At 56.9% G+C, this 20189-nt stretch overlaps 1 protein-coding gene across 1 annotated transcript; it reads right to left on the minus strand.

The window, feature by feature from the left end:
• Window positions 1-27: 27 nt before the first annotated feature.
• Window positions 28-17171, minus strand: GALNT5 (polypeptide N-acetylgalactosaminyltransferase 5). Its single transcript, XM_021297666.2, has 10 exons — window positions 15802-17171; window positions 11716-11882; window positions 10227-10346; window positions 9353-9488; window positions 8883-9002; window positions 8280-8397; window positions 7760-8083; window positions 4243-4323; window positions 3394-3555; window positions 28-1654 (listed from the first exon to the last, which is right to left on the minus strand). Exons 1-10 carry the CDS (start codon window positions 17004-17006, stop codon window positions 1514-1516), a joined length of 2574 nt encoding a protein of 857 aa, XP_021153341.2. The 5' UTR covers window positions 17007-17171; the 3' UTR covers window positions 28-1513.
• Between the last annotated feature and the right edge of the window lie 3018 nt (window positions 17172-20189).

The following is a 20189-nucleotide window of genomic DNA, read 5'->3' on the forward strand; positions in this document are numbered from 1 at the left end:
GGATCAGAAACAGTTAACACACAGTGCTCGGAGGAAGAAACTTCATCTATTACCATTTATTCCCTTTTCAAAAAGTTTTTTAACACCAAACAAAACAACCCAAATGGGGCCTCCACCCGTGGCCGCTTGGAGCGCGGGTCCGTGGTGACGGCAGCACGGCGTGACGGGCCGCGTCCCTCCCGCGGCCGCACCTGTTCTCTTCGGGAACGCTGCGCCCGTCTCCCGCTGCCGACACCGCCCCCCAGCGGCTCCTTCCCCGCCCCGCACTGTCCCCCCGCCGGCCGTGCCCCCTCCCTCACGCTCCCAGAACCCAAACCCGAGGCGTGACGGAGACCCAGGTGTGTCCGTGGAGATGGCAAAAGGCACGGGCAGCTCGCCGGGGAGGAGCGAGACGCCTATTGCCACGTCTGCCGGAAAACACGCTCCCGTTTCTGGCAGGCGGGGTGACGGGTACAACCCAAACGCCTCTGAACGGTGTGCAAGAGCCGGGGCGCAGCTCACTGCCGGCACCCCAAAGGCACGCTGCGGTCTGGAGGCAAAAGACGCCAAGGTGGAAGTGAGCATTCACACCAACGGTGAGCCGGGTACGAGTGACAGCCTGGCAGTGGGATGTGACCATGACATACGGCCACGCGGTGCCTGCTCAGTGCCAAGTGAGTGGATGTCAGCAGAGTGTGATGAACTCCACGCTCCTGATGAAAGATGACAGCACAAACAACATCCGTGTCATTTTTGTGATGGCGACTGCAGGCTGGCTGCGCCCCAGGAGGGAGAGAAAATCAGGAACAGGAGCTGACAGGGAAAACTCTGTTGGGCTGGTCAATATTTTGCAGACTGATCTGCACTTTGCCATCAGCGCTGATCTGCCACCTGAGAGGTAACGGTGTGTCGGGCCTTCTGAAGAACCAGAAGAGGTACGAGGTTTGGTGACGGCAGGACGGCGGAGGCTCCGCTGAGACCCGCGTGCGACGCGCATCATTAAAAGGCGGCTTTTTCAATATGCAGTCGATTCCTAAGGGAACCCTGATCCTCATCTGTCAGAGACAACGGTCCCACGGGGCAGGATCCTGCGGCCAGGCCCAGCGGATGGATTTTTTAATGCACTGGTCAATAAACCTCCATTTTCTCAGGCCCTGGAAGAATAAGCAGCCCGGTTTGCTGTTGCAGACTACAGAGCCCTGGAAACATTTCTGTGGCTTATGTTGTTGTCCAAGGGCAACTGATGGAGGTTTGCGACTTCAGAAAATATTTCCATTTAATAATACAGAAAATTATTTACGTTTTTGCCAAGGTGTCCCATGCTCAGAGAAAAACACGCCTGTTTCAGCCATCATTAACCCAGATGTGCTGCTCTTGGTATTCTGATCCCTCAATACGGTGGTTTAAGTTATGGATTTCAGTTATCATTTGGAAATGAACTTCCAGTTTTGCAACTGCTGTCACAAGTCGCACAGATGCCCTGGCTGAGTTCACAAGATGAAAACACAGTGTTCCTGGTTCAGCTGTGCTCCCTTCAGTCCGCATAGTAATTGCCAAACCGCCACTTTTGGTAAGGATTTGCAGAGTCACAGGCATTTACCCTCAGGGCTTTGTGAGATGGATCCGCTTCCAAGCACGTCGGTGGCTGGAGGTGCCCGGAGATGATGTGGTCGGTCTGCAGGGAAGAAAGAGAGGGCTTTAGTTAGGCTTGGGCTTTAGGCAGGCTTAGGCTTTAGGACTCACGCAACAGTAACTCTGTTTTTCCATCAAGAAAGCTCGATTCTCTTTGGTGTGCCATCTTTGAGTTTTGCTAACACGTAAGATCTCTTTGCTGACTAACAGGGACGTCTGGGTGGGACCCAACGCCTGCGCCCAAGCCAGGATCCCCCCACTCTGTGCTCCCTGGCTCTTCCTGCCCTGGAAATGGACAGACTAGTTCTCTCCCTGCCCAAATGGCAATTCCCATGCAAAGGATCTCACTGCAAATGGTATTTGCCATACAGGGCAACAAACAGCTGGAGACTGATTTTCATATTGTGGAGTTTCTTGGCTGATGAACTCAAAGCATATTTACTGCGCTGAAAAGGATGTTAGGGAACTCAGCAATGAGGTCTGAATGCTGGGGCAGCAAACCGGGTTATGAAAGAATGCAGAGTCTGAGTGATCCCCGTCCTTTCGCTTCTCACACCTGCCTTATCTCCTTAGCCCACGTGGCCAGCACGGCGAAGCTGCACGTGCTGCCAAAGGTCAGGGACTTTTCCGTGTCAGCAACGAGCGCTACCGCATCTCTTACCATCAGCTGGTTATCTAGATGAAATACTCCTGAAATGACATCCGGAGGGTTGCCTGGGCACAAGTGGGGTCTTTGTGCATATAGTAAATGCACTTCACGTCATTAACCCAACACAGTGACTGTGACAGCAGAAGGCAAAGCACCATAACCCCTTTGGTCAGCGTTCACCAGCCGTGGAGCCTTCACACTCCTACTGCTGCCACCAGTAAAGGCTGATGCAACTGTACGGACCGAGGCCACTTGTCCCCAGGCAGGTGACAGTGCCCCTGCCTCAGGGCAGCCAGACCCGTCCCCGCTGCGGCCAGAGAACACCAGCTACACCTCACCCACGGCTCGAGGCGAGCCCGGGCTGGAGCAGGACACAAACGCTGCCCTGCTGCCTGGACTCCTAAGTGCATGACTGACAATTGTCATGTGTTTTTCACAAAACGCCCACGGTGAGCCTCGGTGCTGCAGTGATCTGGCTTTGAAAGGAATGGGGACTTGCAAATACTTGGCTTCATTTTTGCTTTCTTAAATCAAGAGTATTTTTCTTAAATATGAAGCAGGCCATTTCATAGCCTTTTGGACAACTAATTAATTAAACCAGGCTGACAGAGATACAGTTGCAACTCTCTTGCTTTTTGCAGTGCAAGTAATAAACATAAGTAACCATTCTTTTCCTCTCCATAAATGCTTTCTTTTAAAACACCACTGAGTTGAATGCCAATCAATACAGAGTAATCCCCTTGTAAGTGCTATTGATGGTTTCTATGTAAAACCGGGGCGTTTTGTTACCGCCATGCAGGCAGCAGAGCCCCCCCGAGAGAAAGGCTCGGCACGACCCGCATGTCCCCAGCCCTGTCGGGATGTGCATCGCTCAGACGGATGCAACCCAACGGCAGGCACGCGTCCCTGTCCCCACGGGGACGGGCAGGGGTGCTGGGGAACCAGTGCTTAACTTGGGTAAGAAGATGGTTTGGCAAAGCCAGACCAGAGGGACGGGGTACACTGTCCTGAGCAGGGACCATGTTGGGGCTGCCCTCGCTGTCCCCAAACAGGGACCGGGGACCGCGTCAGGGCCACTCTTGCTGTCCCCAAACAGGGCCCGCATTGGGGCGCGCTGGCCCGCGCTCACTCACCATGTGGGGCTGCGAGGTGACCAGGGAGCGGTGCAGCCAGGTCAGGCTGCGGCTCCGGCCGTGGCAGCGGCGCAGGCCGGGGGTTCCTGCGGAGCTGGCCGGGCAGACGCAGAGCTCTCGGTGCTGGATCAGCCGCAGCCACGTGTAGTTGAACTGCTGGTGCTGCGGGGACAGAGTGGCAGAGCTGTGACCTTGCTTGCTCCCCCGGAGGGGCTGGCAGAGGCTCTCCCCACCCCCTCCTGTTCCCACCTGGCACCGGGGGTGTGGAAAGCCGAGATCCACGGACAGACCTTCCCTTGCTATGGGTCTGCAGAGCTGACCATCTCAGGACAGCCCCAGCCCAGACCCCAAACCTGTGCCCTGTCCCTCCTGCCCTGCACCCAGCATCGGGGTGCACGTGGTTAAACCCCCATACATGACAGACCCCGACCCACGGGCTGGCCTGGGCAAGAGCAGCAAGAAAATATCAGGAACTGCCTAAAAACACGGCCCGGAAAGGGAGAGGTTGGCCACGGCAGCTGCTTCCCACCTGGCGACAGTGCGGCTGGAGGTGTTGCAGCAGCACACGGAACACAGGCTTGCATTTCAATTTTTCTGCCCATTTTCATGTGCAGGCTCATGGCTTTATCCAGCTTTCCCATCCCAGCTGGACTGGCTGCTTCTGGGGCTGCTGCTTGGCTACAGGCTTTGCAAACAGGCAGCTCCTGCCCCCGCTGCTCCCAGGCGCCGTCTGGCCGTGTCCCCGGTGGGAAGGATGGCATTAGCTCCCGGGGAGGGGACAGTCACCATGGCGAGGTACAGGAGCTCTATGCCATGCACTAAACCCGGTATTACATATTCAGTACTTACCTTGTTGTTAACATCACACGTCTCCAAAGCCAGAGTGGTGTTTTCCACAGTGACACACCTTGCCATGGCTATGTTAACAAGCTAGAAAGCAGCAAAAACACACAAATTCAGATGTACATTCCCAAGAAAGAGGAGGGGCTGTTACACTGCTGTTAACCTGCTGCATTCATGGGACACTGATTAATACTGTCCAGTTAACTGAGCAAAGCAGGAATGATGTGTAAGAGTCCTTGGAGGGGTTTGTAAATGCTCATCTGGTCCATGACACATGTTTTTCTACATGAAAAGGGCTTGAAACTAGCCCTTTCCAGAAATGGTCAAGGCTAGATGAGACACATTCTTTTTTTGGGATTTTTTTTGACATAGCTCATGTTCCTGTTTTGCAAATCCCCAAAACAACAGCTCCCAACAGTACCAACTGCAGAATCCCTTCCTGCTGCTACAGCACGGAGGTGACCAGCCACCCGCACAGCTGCTGCGGCCATCGTGTGGCGGTCCCATCCTGACTCCGGGGTCCCATCCCCGCTCCGGACGGACCCATCCAGTTCATTACCAATCCATATAACTATTCAATACTTATTATCATAACCTCTGTATTCCTTATCCTTAGACATAAACCATTGATCAAGTCTGAGACTTAAGTCTGGATCCAGCCACAGGCAGACTCCTCTCTGAGCAGTTCAGAAAGCAAGGGGTCTGTTCTGACCCTCCCGACTCAATGGGAGGGTCTTCCTTACTCTATGTACTTCTTCCTTACCCTTAAACCATTGACTAAGTCTGATCTCAGGCTGGACCTGGCCACACCAAGGCTCCATCAGGAGTTCAGAATGCAAGGGGAGCACTCTGAACATCCTGACCCAACAGGAGCTTTTCCTTACCCTTTGCATCTCTGGTCCCTGTAAAACATCCTAACCTCAGCCCAACTCCATTTTCCTCTGTATATTTCTTCCACGCAGTAATTAATAAGGTGAGCCTTGCCATCAAACCTACTGAACCTTGGCAAAACCCTGTTAAACTTTGTTAAACTCCATCAAATCCACTGAACCTTGCCAAATTATTCTTCTACCTCACTAAAACATGTTGCTGCCGCTCTTTCGAGCGAGGTGCACCCCGCTCATCCGCGACAGCTCCTCCGACAGCCCTGGCCGTGCATCAACCTCTCCGATCCCTTACTAATGTCATTCCTTCTCCTTTTTTCATAATCTCTGAAGAACTTACGAATTAATCCTGGTGAATAAATAGGCTATTCAGCAAACGGTTACTCAAGTACCTCTGGATAGCGTTCAGCACAGCTGGAATTTGCAGAGCTAGCTGAAAAACAGATTTTCTGTCCTATTAAATGTTGAGAATGAAGATGAAAGAGTGATTCAGGTGGCCTGAATCAGGACAAAGTAAGGCAAAGCAAGGTATTTTCACAAATATCTCCAAAAAGCTGAGGTTCGGTTCAGCTGAACCAAAAGTCCAACTGCTTTGCACGGAATTTGACATGCAGTTTTATTGCTCTGGTTGAAAACAGAAGAGCTGAAAAAGTGAATATTTTTCAAGAAATTTCCTGTTCTCGAGACTATTACTGCTGATTGTGTTTAAGAAACGTCACCAGAGCCAATGTGGCAACCTCAGTGTAACCCATCCGGACGGCAGCGCAGGGCCAGGGCTTTGGCCACAGGCCAGTTTTGTCCCTTGGGCGTCCCCTCGCAGCTGCTCTGAGCGGTGACCGGCCCTACCGTCACAGCGGGACTGACAGCCACGTTGAACGGCTGCACAGGTCCTAACCTGCTGAAGCACCAAACCAGCGGTTCCCTGCAGCTGCCCCAGGTGTGCCGAGTGCCCCGAGGACGCGGTGTCCTGCTGTCCCTGCGCCATCCCCAACACCTGGCAGAGCCCAGCGGGTCTCCAGGGACCTTTCCCATGACACCCTTGGCCCTCAGACAAGCCCCACATGCAGCCAAACGGCTGCTGGGCTTTTTGCTGGCCCCAGCAGTCGCGGCACCGGGAGGCCGTGTGCCTTGGCAGGGACGGAGGGGACAGGCAGCCCTGTCCCCGCTGCGCGGCCACGCCAGCCCTGCGGGCCTGGCCAGCACTGCTCCTGCCACGGCACCGGGAGCCGGGGCTGGCGGGGAAGGCAGCAAACCCTCTGCTTTTCATTCCTGCCATCGCTGTAACTTTGCCAACAAACCAGACATTTCACTTTTGCTATTTCAGTTATAACCAGTTTGCAATCAGTGTTGTATCTTTTCGAGTTGAGTATTTGAGGTTTTGGAACGTTCAAAGCAGCAGCCAACGTTCTGCTGAGGCTCAGGGCTGGGCCAAATTCAGAACCTGCCTTTTACTCTTGTTTGATTCACCTTGTGATGCTGGTGAAGCAACACCCGGAAATGGCTGCACAAGCAGGTGCAGAGAGCAGCAGGAGCAACCTGGCCAGAGACAGCACAGGTGACACGGAGCACGACCCACTGGGCCCCCCGGGACCCCCAATGAGAAGGTGACAGGGGCAGGACAGAGCGTGGAATCCCAATGGACTTTGAGGGGTTTTCCTGCCACCTTGTCCTCACGGCAAGGACGAGCGCTGCCAGGCTGTGCCCAGCTGAGCAGCGCAAGCAAACGCGGATTTGTGCTGCGCTCTGCTGGCGGCACAGCCCCGCTGCACACACAGCCCTGCTGCACACACAGCCCTGCTGCACACACAGCCCCGCTGCACACACAGCCCCGCTGCACACACACAGCCCCGCTGCACACACACAGCCCCGCTGCACACACAGCCCTGCTGCACTCACAGCCCTGCTGCACACACAGCCCTGCTGCACACACACAGCCCCGCTGCACACACACAGCCCCGCTGCACACACACAGCCCCGCTGCACACACACAGCCCTGCTGCACTCACAGCCCTGCTGCACACACAGCCCCGCTGCACACACAGCCCCGCTGCACACACAGCCCTGCTGCACACACAGCCCTGCTGCACACACACAGCCCCGCTGCACACACACAGCCCCGCTGCACACACAGCCCTGCTGCACTCACAGCCCTGCTGCACACACACAGCCCCGCTCCCTGCACACACACACACAGCCCTGCACACACACAGCCCCGCTCGCTGCACACACAACAGCCCCGCTCGCTGCACACACAACAGCCCCGCTCGCTGCACACACAACAGCCCCGCTCGCTGCACACACAACAGCCCCGCCCTCTGCCCCAAAAAGCGATTCCACTCTCCTGCTGTGGCCAAAGAGCCGTGCAGGGGAAGGATGCTGGACCTGCCATGCCAGGACACATCCCCTGGCCCTGGCTGGTGTTCCAACACTGAACTGGCTCTTCAGTGGGAAACCGTCTCTTGGAATTGTGACCTTACAAAAACACTGGGGAACCCAGACCACTGTGGCACATTAAATATTCAAAACTGTTACCCAGTGCCCAGGAAGCAAGTCAGAGACACGTTGGGATGCAACCAAGTCCCTGGACAGTCCCTGCAAACACATGTAATGGAAGGACAGCAAGGGGTTCGGGTACTTACCAGCCCGCTGGCTTTAACCAGGGGAGCGTCAAGGTCTGGGTAGACGTTCTCCAGGTACCACTGGAAACTTTTGCACTGCAGCTTCTTTCGCAGTTGGATTTGTTGAGTCAGGTCACCGACGTCCAGGTTTTTCAGGACTAAGTGGTACGCGTGGCCGTAGAACAACTCCTTGTACTCGTCCAGCCAGACCTCGGCCACGCGGGCCAAGTTCCTCTCCACCGTGCTCACCCGGTCTTTTGGGAAGGAATAAGGGTTGTCGTTCCTGAAAATGTGCCCGACTCGGGAGCACGGAACGATCTCAATCTCTCCCCCACACATCCAGACCTGAGGAACAGAGGTGGTTTGGATAGAAACATAGGGAAATGTGGAGCGCTGGTTTGCGCCAGCCACAAGAGAAGCAGAAAAGCAACTGAACTGCGGGAGGGACGGGGTGTCCAGCACGGGCTGCCATGGGGGGACCCTCCTGAGCCTCAAGCCCCCAGCCAGGCTGGCGGGACGCAGGTGTGAGACAGTGACATACCTTGAATGATATCTCCATATTTTCACCCCCCCAGACATCCAGTCCTGGGTCGTACATCCCCAGCTCAAAAAAATACTTCTTATCGATGGAAAAGAGGCCTCCCGCCATGACCGGGCACCTGGAACAGAGAAGCCACACAGCGTGTCAGCGCGCGGGGACGTGCCCGTCCCTTCCCCTGGCGTTGATGAGAGAACCACCAAGACGCCACGGCTGCTAAACGCTTGGGGATGCGCCTGAGCCCGCGCTTACAGGAAAAGGAACCCCCGGCTTGTCACTTCACTGCAGGCTGACAGATGCAGAGATAAAATAGGTTACATTTGGGTGTCTTCACCCAGTCTGAGAGCCACAGCAGGGCACGGAAGGGAAAATGACAACGGAACGTTCCCCTGGCCCCGGCAGCACTGGCCGAACACCAGCAGTGCTGCGGGAGCGGAGAACGGCTTGCTGGCTCTGCCGGCTCTGCCGAGGTGACTGCCCACAACGTGCCATCGCCTCCGCGTCCGCGCCAGCAAACAACACTTGGCCTCGAAGGAGCCTTTCTTGACACATTATTCACAAAGAGAACAAGCTGTTCACAAAGCTCTCGCGTTTGCCTTTTTTTACCTTATTATATCAGTTTCCTTGATTTTGTTTTTCTCAATGACCTCTTGTGGAATCTGCTTCCATCCAAAATTCATTGGCCAAGTAAAAATCCCACGCTGAAAGTTGTCCACGGTCATGTAACTAAACAGAGAAAAGATTGGGATGAGTAATTCTGAGTCACATTCCTGATTGAAATGTCACCCTTAATGAGTGAAGATGAATATCTGTATGCAATTAAAACAGGATTTTAACAAATTTCATCAGGAATCCTCTTCATGCACTAAAAGTCATCAAAAAGGAAAAGCTGTGTGCAGTAAGTGGCCACGTCCAGTGCTAAGGTTCATTTCTGGCGTACAGCGACATTCCGTGTCCCTTGTGAAAGGCGGCTGGGCCAGCTGGGAGGTCTGGACCCGCGTGCTCCTGTCACTGAGACGCTGGTGGCCCAGGAGGATTCGGGGATCTGGGGTTTCCCGGGGCGGGCGCTGCCTCACCTCATGTCCTTGTCGCTGATGACCTCGATGACGGGGCAGGCGACCTTGGCGCGGCTCTGTCGGACCCTCTCCAGCAGCGGCTCCAGCCAGCCCACGTTGCACTCCACGTGCGAGTCCAGGAACGTCAGGACGGCGCCTGCGGCAGCGGCCGAGCCAGTGTCACCCTCGGGCGCCCCGTCCCCTCCTGCGGGCTCGGGGTGCTGCTGGCGGGGCCACAGCCTCCCATGGCACCCCAAAGCCTCCCACCCAGAGCCCAGAGCACGTTTTCACCGCAGAAATGGCTGTTTGGGTGCCAGTGCAAACAGCGGGGCCGCAGCTGGAGGTGCCGACTGCCGCTGGCCAGGGCTGCGCTGAGGGGCCGGACAAGCCCCAGCTCATCCACCCCTCAGCCCTCGTGCTTCACACACCAAAAAGATCACAGAATCGTAGAATCACAGAAGGGTTTGGGTTGAAGGGACCTCCCCAGCTCCCCCAGTGCCCCCCCTGCCATGAGCAGGGACACCTTCACCAGCTCAGGTTGCTCAGAGCCCTGTCCAGCCTGGCCTGGGATGTCTCCAGGGATGGTTCATCCACCACCTCTCTGGCCAACCTGGGCCAGGCTCTCACCACCCTCAGGGCAACAATTCCTTCCTCATGTCTGGCCTGAATCTCCCTCCTTTAGTTTCAAACCATCACCCCTTGTCTTGTCACAACACACCCTTCTAAAAAGTCTGTCCTCATCCTTCTTATTGGCCCCTCTTAAGTCTGGAAAGGCCACAAGAAGGTCTCCCTGGAGCTTCTCTTCTCCAGGATGCCCTTGGTTCATGATGGGGGACTAAACTCAGTGCTGGAGACGGGGGGTCCTGAGCGGGCTGTGAAATGGCTTTCGTCCCACCTTTGGCGATCTCCGCTCCCGCCAGCCTGGCCCGGATCAGCCCGTGCCTCTTCTTGAGACGGAGGATCTTCACCTTTGGGAACCGCAGCATGTACTGGGCCAGCTTCTCCTTGAGGTACTCTGCAGAGAAGGACAGCGTGAGGATGAGTGACCAGTTCATGATCCAAACCAGGTATTGAATAGCTGTTCAAAGACTCCACAGTGACTTGGTTTTCTTCATTGCACTATAATTGCAATTAAGATCTGGTTATGAAGTATTTTCCTTTGCCTAAAAAACAATATTTCCTTTGTGCTCTACAAATTCCTTGATATTAAGCACCACATTTAAAGACTTAGCCTGGGTTTGAAGTGCACGAGGGTTTGCTGTGGCACACCCCTGCTTTCCAGATTGCTTTTGTCATGGTTTCCCGCGGCTGTGGAGGCAGCTGGTGGTAAATTCTCAAGACAAAGAGGGATGAGAAGGGTGGTCCGGAGGACTCGGATGCCATGGATGGTTTCCCTCCGGCAGAGGAGCCCAGGACCCTCTGCCCCTGCGCTGCGGCTGCTGCTGCTCCGAGCGCTCGGGTCACCCACCGTCCCCTCGGGTCACCCACCGTCCCCTCGGGCCTGCAGCTCCCTCACCCACGGGTCTCTCTGCTTTTCCTCACCCACGGGTCTCTCTGCTTTTCTCCAGGAAAATGTAACTGTTTGCATTTAAAAGCCAGGTAAGAGCTTTGAAAGGCTCCAAAGGTGAAACATTTGCAGAGATGTTTGCTGTCAGTTATTGCTGCTGCCCAGATACAAAGAGAAGCCACAGGGAGAAAGTAAAGAAGAAATTTGAAAAGCTGCTTTTGAGAGGAAATGGTCTGAACATGTTTTCATGACTATTTCAAAAGTGAGCAGACTGAGTCTTTCTCCTCCTTTTTGCATCTATTGTCTCAGTGCACTGCGGGCTCTTTGCATGCGTGGCAGGAGCTCTGAAGTTGGTCTGAGACAGCACTTTCCCTGAAGGACCAGCAGTTGGAAAACTACATCATTCCCAAATTCTTAAGGGCTGAGGTCAGCAGAGAGGCAAAGCACTACACAGCAGAGGCTGGACGCCATCTGCAACGCCTGCGAGCACCGTGCAAAGCCACGGTGTGTGCGCAGCTGCCCGGCTCCCCACTGCTGCTCCTGCAGCTGCCCCGTCCTCTGAGCAACCGGGGCAGGGCACGCGATGCCCAGCTGTGAACTTGGCAGCTCTCGGAGCGAGCGAGCGGGATGGGGGAGATGTGAATGACAAAGTCCGGCAGGGTGTGGGGCCAGCGCCGCTGCTCGACCCCCCACAGCCACCCCGCTGCCCTCTGATCCCCCCTCTGCAGAGATAATGGCGCCGGCTGGGGATACACCTCAATACAGCAAAAAGAAAATGTGATTTCTCTCTACAGTCCAGAATCGAGTTACAGAGAACAAATTGTATTTTGGCCTGATGTTATATTAGTTTCATAAAGGCAGAAGAAGCTTCACTTACCTTTAGTGCTGAAGTCATCCACCAAAATGAGTTCTTCGATGAGGTGCGGGGGAGATCTGCTGAGGACGCTGTGAACGGAGCGGAGCAGCGTGGACCACACTTCATCCACGAAGCACATGATGATGCTGGTGGTCGGCAGGTCGTCGTGAACCCGCTGCTCCGAGCACCTGCAACAGCAACACGGGCTCACAGGCACCAGCCGGTCACGCTCCCAAAACCCTGCCAGCTTAGGGTTTGTTGGGGAAACACACAGGGAAGAGGAACTGCCAGATGTGAAATACAGAGGTGAACCCCTGCAATGGGATTTTGTCAGGAGAGGGAGCAGAGGGGTGAGGGGGGAACTCCACAGAGCTCTGTGGGATGGGGTATGCTGGCTCTTTTCTAACAGGGACCCCTTTTTAACACTGCAACTCAGGTGACAATATCCCCTTTCCAGGAGCAAACAGTGCAGCCAGCCCCAGGTCAGCACCACCGGCCTCAGGGGCTCCTGTGGGAAGGATCCAGTGATGCTCTGAGCACCCACAGTGTTTGGGATCCCAGGATGCACGAGACAACCTCACTGGAAACAAAGAATTGGTATGATGTTAAAAATGCAGGAAAACGGCAACTTGACAAACATGCAAAGAGCAAGAAAGAGTCGCCCAGTCCAGCTTCTGCACCTAACGCAGGGGAACGGGGAGCTTGGGAAAATGTTCAAGCATCCGAATTTCACGTACAATGACACTGACGGGTCCACTCCCCGAGCATCATGTATCCCACTCCCTAAGCACCCACATCCCCAGGGACACCGCAAACTGTCCATGCCCCAATCCCACGCGCAGGGCTCCAAGCAGCTGCTTCGCTCGCCAACAGCCGGCGATACGCACGGGCGGATCCCAGGGAGCGATAAAACTTTTCCCATCTGTGAGTTTGTCATCTTATTCTGTGACAGCCAAAAATGCGGCAGTTGGGTCAGGCCTGTGCCTTCAGCATTTGAATAAAAGGTCGAGCAGCAGCTTGTCTCATGTCCCATTTGCAATTCAAGCTCCGCTGTGCTGTGGGGAGCAGCGCTCCCTGCTCTCCCATTTCTGATGGATCTCCAGGCTGCGGAACCTGCCGAGCCCTCCCTCCTCTCCCCAGGCCTTACCCTGGAACACCCACGCGTTGCTGGGATGCTCTTTCTCTCTCCTGTCAATAAGCTGAAGTCTGAGAGCAGTTTGTGTCTCTTGTCCTTCCAGGGCAGCCCTTGCAGTGGAACAGGCACCAGCCCATCTGCGGGTGCACAAAAGGAACTTCTCGGCAATGAAAACAGCGTTCACTCTGCTCTCAGCAACAGACAGAACACAGAGAGCATGCACAAAATTGACTTCTTGTGAATGAATGGTCCCTTGGGTCTGGCTGGTGCCAGCTCAGATGGACGTCATGGCACGATGCAGCTCAGAGAAGAAAACCCAGAGGTACTGCAGGGCTTCGCAGCTCATCAGAAGTGCACAGGGTGAGCAAAAACAACCTCGGAGTTCCTCTGTGTCTCAGTCCTTGGGACACGTCTTCTCCTTCCACAGCCCGGTTAACCTGGGGCAGTGCCAGCGCTGGCTTAGCCAGGAGGTGACGGGCTGTCTGATATGGTGTGGTTGGGACCAGAACGGTCTGGCTCGTGGTGACTGGACCTCTCTGCCGGGATGCCTGTGTGACCCCACAGCACCGCGCACGGGACTTCTCTCTTTAGCCCCTCCAAATGGGGTGCTGGCCAAGGCCTGTGCGCACCCTGGGCAGCCACGGGAAACCTCACACTGGGGAACACCTTCCGCTCCCTTCTTACCTAAAAAAGCCAGATTTCTAGGCAGACAGCAATGCATTTGTTACTGTTGAGCCCCAGCAAAAGATACTTCACAATGCCCTGAGTTTGGGTTCCATACTTTGCTAACTAGATACATATATGGACATATATATATATTTATATATGCATAATACCTACTATATATAACTAATGTTAAGTAAAAGTCATATCCTTTTGAAATTTCAGCCCCAAACAGGCTTTTAAACAAAAATCTCCCACACTCGTGTTCTGTTGACATCACCCTGAGAGTCTGAAAAAAGTAAGCTGTGAAGTTGCTCTGGGAAACGTCCCCTTAGCTGTGCTGGCCCCGAGCTGGAAAGCAGCCTGGCACAGCAGAGCTGAGCACGACACGGGGTGCCAGCCCTGTCCCCTCCACTCGCAGGGGTGGCCGGGGTCCCTCCCCGCGGCTGCCACCTCACCCACACCCCACCTGCAACAGTTCATTTGCCAGGCCAGGAAATCTGGGTCCTTGTCTAAACCCGGATAACCTGATTGTCCTGGAGAAGGTACAGCGGCAGCCTGGGGAGCGGGCAGACGCACGCGGGGACCAGCAGCGCCGAAACACAGGCCAGGGCTCCTGAGCCGTTTAAACCGGCTGCAGCCGTGGGGTGGTGCAGCTCGCTCCCCTCGGAGAGATCCTCCTGCACTTCTGCAGAACACCCACAAGGCAAGCAAAGCCCAGCAAGCGGCCACACTGCACACGGACAGACTGACGGCAAGTTTCCTGTTGGCCAGATTTCAGTGGTCTAGCCCAGCGCTCCAGCATGGATCACAAGAGGAACTGGAGTCTAAACTGGCAGAGACTGGAACACTCCAGTGAAAAAGTAATGTGCTGTTTGATCACCGAGAGCTGCCAACACCGCTGCTGTGAGCTGGCCCTGATGTCCCGATTTCTGCCGTGCCAGCAGGCTGAGGGCAGAGCCAGCACAGGGAGCTCGCTGTGTCCCCTGCCCAGCGTGGCAGCACGTGTCCCCAGGCAGTGCCGTCAGGGGCACACCCGTTTGGCCAAGGCGTCCCCATGACACCCAGGCAGCAATGCGGTTCCTCCCGGGCAGGTGTGTCATGCTCCACAGGCAGGTGTGTGATGGATGCACCAGAGTCGAGTGTGCGCAATGGATGCACCAGAGCCGGGTGGCTGCATTCACCAGCGTTCCCAGGAGCTGGTTCATGCTCCGCAGCCCTAGGACTTTGCTATCAAAGCCCAAACACAGCGCTAGTTTTGAGCAGCACACAGGTGTCTGCTGCAGCTGCATCCTCCACCCCCCTGCCCTGCCCCATTTCTTCCCATGCAGGGCCTCACCTCGGCTCACAGGTGAGCACCGACTGTGCTGCGGCAATGTCTGTGCACTGGCCTGTGTGATGGGGGACAACTCGTGGCACAACTCCCATCCCATCACGCCCATCACCTGCTAATGTGGGAAGAGGGACACTCGAGGGTCTCTGCATGAGGCAGGTCTCTCACCTGCCCAGGGGCTGAGACATTTGCAGTGGGAAAAGCTCAGCATGAGATAAACGCTGAGATATGCAGAATCAGCGATGCATTTTGTGGGGACAGCTGTAACCAAATGATAGTTTTCCAAATCAAACCTCTGCATCCCTCCCTGTGTGTGACCACAGATCCGAGTCTCCCAAGCCGCCCCTGTAGAGCGGGCACCAACCTCAGGGCTCTGCAGCACCAGGTGCTGCTGGTCCGTGTGAAGGATCGCTGCCATGAGCATCCCACACCGCCTCGGCTGCAGGCCCATGTGCCTGTCTAATCATGCCAGTGCTCAGCGCATGGCTTTGTGTCCTGGAGAGGCTTCTGGAGCCCCAGCAGCCCCTCCGGGCAGCGGATGCTTTGGGTGCCCTTGCATCGAGAGGAGGGCAGCAGCAGCTCGCAGGTGTGACGGCACCTCAGGGTGCCGAGGTAATCGACAGGGTGCAGGAGCCTCCAGGAACCTAATCCACAAATACTGAAACCAAACAGTGCTCAGTGCCACACCTGATAAACCACATAAAGTGTTTAAACACAAACAGGCCTGAGCCCCATTGCCTGCCTTGTGTGCCCCAGCCTCTTTGGAGAGCAAGGCTTAGCAGCTTAGGATGAGCTGCGAATCTGACCTCGTTTTGCATTTAAAAACAACCTGCTCTTACATGGAAAGGCAAAATCCCTCTCACGGCTAGCATGCGTGGAATGAAGGCCTCGGTGTGCCCAGCAGCCCTCCCCAGAGCCACCAAGCAGGTTCCCCGGGGCACGGCACAGGCATCTGTGCAGGGAAAGCGGATCTTACCCGGCAGGCCTGGTGTCTGCGATGGCTCGGTCCACGGGGATCAAGTCGCTGAGGTAGACATTAAAGTTTCCTTCTTTCCATCTACTTTTTGCTTCTTCTTGTTTGTCATCAGGGACTGCAACAGGGTGCCCAAATTGGCCAGGAGCTTGCGGGTCTCTCGGGGCAAGCGTCACATCCAGGAACAAGACCCTGTGTGTCCCTGGGCTGCCACCTGCCTGTCCCTGTCCATCCCTGCCTGCAGCAGGCAGCTCAGGAGCTGCTCCTGGTGTCGCACCCCGCGTCTGGCTCCCACCATCCCGCACCAGCCCGGGGATGGTGTTCGCAGTACGGGCATCGTCATTTTTGTTGGTGAGCTGCTGCTCTTTGTGCTTTTCTTGCCTGTTTGTGAAGTTGCCCGCGGAGTCGGATCCAGGGTGTGGGATTGCTGGTGTTATCGCCTCTTTGCTAATAAGGACGAAGTGATTTTCGGAGGAAGTTTCTTTCTTTCGCACCTCCGTTTGCTCCTGCCCGCGCAGTGCGCCCGGCCCCGCAGCCCGGGGAAGCGGCCCGGCCGTGCTGGCAGCTCGCTGCGGGCTCCCGGGGGCGGCGTGTCCGGGTCCCTGCGCCCCCTTTGCCCCCACCCCAGCGCCCTGTGCCGGCTCGGGGCGCCCGGGAGCCGGGGAGGGGGGCTCGGGGGGGGACCGCGGGGCTTCCCCCCGGGCTGGCGGTGCCTCCTGCAGCCCGGCTCTGCTCCCGGCGGGGCCCGGGACAAACTCCTCCGCTGCCTTCCGCGGGGCTCTGCTGACCGCCGGCGCCGCTGCAGCCCCCGCCCCGCCCCGCACGCTCACAGCCGAGCCCGGCGGGGCCAGCCGAGCCCCCGGGGGAGCCGCGGGCAGCTGCTCAGCGCCCCTGCCCCGCTGATCCCCTTCCCCGGGATCGGCGGGCGGGGGGGTCGGCGGGCGGGGGGGCTCCCGGGGGACCCGTGTCCCTCCGCCCCTGCGCCGGAGCGCGGCGAGATGGGGCCGGGGACTGTCCCCCGGAGGCTCGGGGCCGCGCAACAGCCGCTCCCGCCCGCGCCCCGCCGCCTCCTTCAGCAGCCGCCCGCCTGCCTCGCCCAGGGAGAGGCGGAGCGCGGCCATGTCGAGGAGCAGCCAGACCACGGAGGCGGCGAAGACGAAGGCGAGCGCCCGGCCGCTGCCGCGGAACAGCCGCCGCAGCCCGCTCATCCCCGGAGGCCGCCCCGGGCTGGCAGAGAGAGCGGCCGCACGCCGAGCCCGGAGGGACAGAGAGGCCGGGCTGGAGCTCCTCCCGCCACCCCCGCGCCGGGAGCCCGAGCTGTAACCCAACACCGGCGGGACCCGCCCGGCCCGCTCCGCTCCGGCCGCTCGCACCTCCGCGCCCGCCCGCGCCTTAACCCTCCCGCTGCGCCCCCCCCACGTCCTGCAGCCCCGGCCACCCCCGCAGCCCCGGGCGGAGGGTGCGCCGCTCCGCGCTGGGCCAGAGAGCGGGCAGGCGCAACAGAGCTGCAATGGGTTATCCCAGCACGAGTGGGGTGCAAAGGGTCTGTTTTCGGTACGCAGCAGGTCTCCGGGTGGGTGGCCGGGCAGCCAGGCCAGCCCGGGGGATAATGCGGCTGCAAGCGGGGCTCTGGTGCGGTGGGGCATTGCACAGGGCTGGAGCAGGGAGCGTGGCAGGGCTTTACGTGGCAGCTCTGACGGAACCCTGTAGGTTAAGCCTCTCTGCTGAGTACGTGGATGCTTTTCACGTGCCCGCTGCAATTACAGGACACCCGAGCCGCTGAGCGGCGGAGGCGAAGCGGGGCTGTTGGGAGAGGGGAGCCGCGGCGGGGTGAAAACGAGAGCGGGGGAAGCACCGCTGCCCGCCCTGCCCGGGGCGCAGCCGCAGCCGTGCGGTTTGTGCGGGCAGGCACAGGGACCGGGCGACGGCCCCGCTGCGGCCCGGGGGTACTCGGTGCCACGGGAGCGGCTTTGCAGGGAGTCCAAGAAACACCCCCACGGCAGCCCCACTGAGCCTGGCCGGGGCTGTATGGTCACGGTTGTGGGTAACACCGGCGTGCAGTGACCCCCGTGTCCCCTGGTGTCCCCCGGTGTCGGGGTGCCAGGCTGTGCAGAGATAAAACCTGGTGAATCGCCTGCAGAAGCTGTTCTACAGACGTGATGGCTCAGGGCAGCCTGTGCAGGGTCAGGATACTTGGGTTGTTCTGCACAGGGTGAAGGTGTCAGTCACAGTGAGCTCTGTGTGCTGGGGGGGTCACACAGGACCCCCATCACTGGGTTGCACCGACTGAGCAAAACCATGGCTCAGGGGTCTGTGCCATCCCACTGCCAGCCTGGCAGCAGGGACCCGTCACCAGGAGACACCGGCCCACTGCCCTGACCGGGACACTTGAATCCCTGTGCAGTGTCCCACCAAGCAGCTTCTCTCCATTAGTGACTGCTGCACAGCTGGTGAGTGAGAACAACTTGGCACAGTTCGTGTGGCATCCTGGCACCCGTAAGCACAATCGGGTTAAGGAGATGCGAGATCAGTTGTCATGTGTGGGCATTGGTTGTGAAAACTCAGGATATGGGCACTGAAGTGAAAGGAAAAAGCCTGAGCTGGCCAGTATTTTGCAGCTCTCTTAAACTCTGGTATTAATAAATTTAAAAGCAATTCATGGTATCCCAAATCACAAAGAAAGAGATTTTTTTAAATAAAAGGCTCCAACCCACTCTAGTGTGTATGAATATTGAAAGGAAAAGAAATGAGTGGAAAAAATTACATTCCTATTCATGATTTAAAAAAATAGTAATTTCAAAGTCCAGCCTATGGTTATATTGTTAGATTGAAAACATGTCTTTTTAAAAGAAATGGCAATTGCATTGTTTTCCAAGGCTTTTCTTTGTGAAGCGAACTCCCCTCAGACGTGGCAGGCAGCTCTGGTTTCAGCAGGGCTTGCGTGTGCGGATGGTGCATGCTCAAGGGCTTTCAGTAAGGGAGTGAAGGATTAGGTTACAAGAGGACTGTTAAAAGACGAAAAGAAATTAGTGGCTGTTTGAGAGTAAGGAAGCTTGGAGTAAAGATTGAACTTAAATGAAATAATACCTGTGGTTTAGAGATGAAAGTTTAAGATAAACCACGGACTGTGGGTTCGTTCACCACACTGGCACTGTGTTTTCATTTCTATTTTGGTTTCTCCGCTTGCCGTTCCTGCCCGCCTCACCCAGCACTGCTGGGATCCTGCTCCAGCACAGCTGGCATGGCCAGGGTCCGTGTGGCCTGGGAGAGACCCAAGGTGTCCCATGGTCAGGGTCCCCATGGAGAGACCCGAGATGTCCCATGGCCAGGGTCTGCATGGCCTGGGAGAGACCCGAGGTGTCCCATGGCCAGGGTCCCCATGGAGAGACCCAAGATATTCCATGGCCAGGGTCCATGTGTCCTGGGAGAGACCCGAGGTGTCCCATGGCCAGGGTCCCCATGGAGAGACCCGAGATATCCCATGGCCAGGGTCCATGTGTCCTGGGAGAGACCCGAGGTGTCCCATGGCCAGGGTCCCCATGGAGAGACCCGAGATGTCCCATGGCCAGGGTCCATGTGTCCTGGGAGAGACCCGAGGTGTCCCATGGCCAGGGTCCCCATGGAGAGACCCGAGATGTCCCATGGCCAGGGTCCATGTGTCCTGGGAGAGACTCGAGGTGTCCCATGGCCAGGGTCCCCATGGAGAGACCCGAGGTGTCCCATGGCCAGGGTCCCCACAGCCTGGGAGAGACCTGAGATGACCCATGGCCAGGATCCGTGTGGCCTGGGAGAGACCCGAGATGTCCCATGGCCAGGGTCCCCATAGAGAAACCTGAGAGGTCCCATGGCCAGGGTCCATGTGTCCTGGGAGAGACTCGAGGTGTCCCATGGCCAGGGTCCCCATGGAGAGACCCGAGGTGTCCCATGGCCAGGGTCCCCACAGCCTGGGAGAGACCTGAGATGACCCATGGCCAGGATCCGTGTGGCCTGGGAGAGACCCGAGATGTCCCATGGCCAGGGTCCCCATAGAGAAACCTGAGAGGTCCCATGGCCAGGGTCCCCATGGAGAGACCCGAGATGTCCCATGGCCAGGGTCCCTACACTCTGGGAGAGACCCGAGATTTTCCTCCAAGCTTCAGCTTCATGCCTCCACGTCACGACACAGTCGTCACTGTTTTGGTATGGTCAGGCATTCCCTCAGCTAACTCCGTGCTTTGGCTCTCCTCCTTGGCAAGTGTAAGTGTTCCAGATAGTTGAACAGATTCCTTGACACAAGACAGCTGCTTTTGTAGGGAGGAATTAATTTAATCAAGGCTACTCCATCGTTAAAATAATCTGAAGTGTCAGATGGAAAAGCACAGAAGCAAGCTAACTTGAAGATGAAAATTCAA

The sequence above is a fragment of the Columba livia genome, chromosome 7 (genome assembly GCF_036013475.1).
Source record: "Columba livia isolate bColLiv1 breed racing homer chromosome 7, bColLiv1.pat.W.v2, whole genome shotgun sequence".
In the NCBI taxonomy this organism is placed as follows: domain Eukaryota; kingdom Metazoa; phylum Chordata; class Aves; order Columbiformes; family Columbidae; genus Columba; species Columba livia.

Coding starts and splice junctions, on each gene's coding strand:
- GALNT5 (XM_021297666.2), bottom strand. CDS start 17,006: ATGAGCGGGCTGCGGCGGCTGTTCCGCGGCAGCGGCCGGGCGCTCGCC. Junction 11,883..15,801: donor GCAGACACCAGGCCTGCCGG/GTAAGATCCGCT, acceptor TTGCTGTTGCAG/GTGCTCGGAGCAGCGGGTTC. Junction 4,324..7,759: donor TGGTTAAAGCCAGCGGGCTG/GTAAGTACCCGA, acceptor GCTGCTTTCTAG/CTTGTTAACATAGCCATGGC.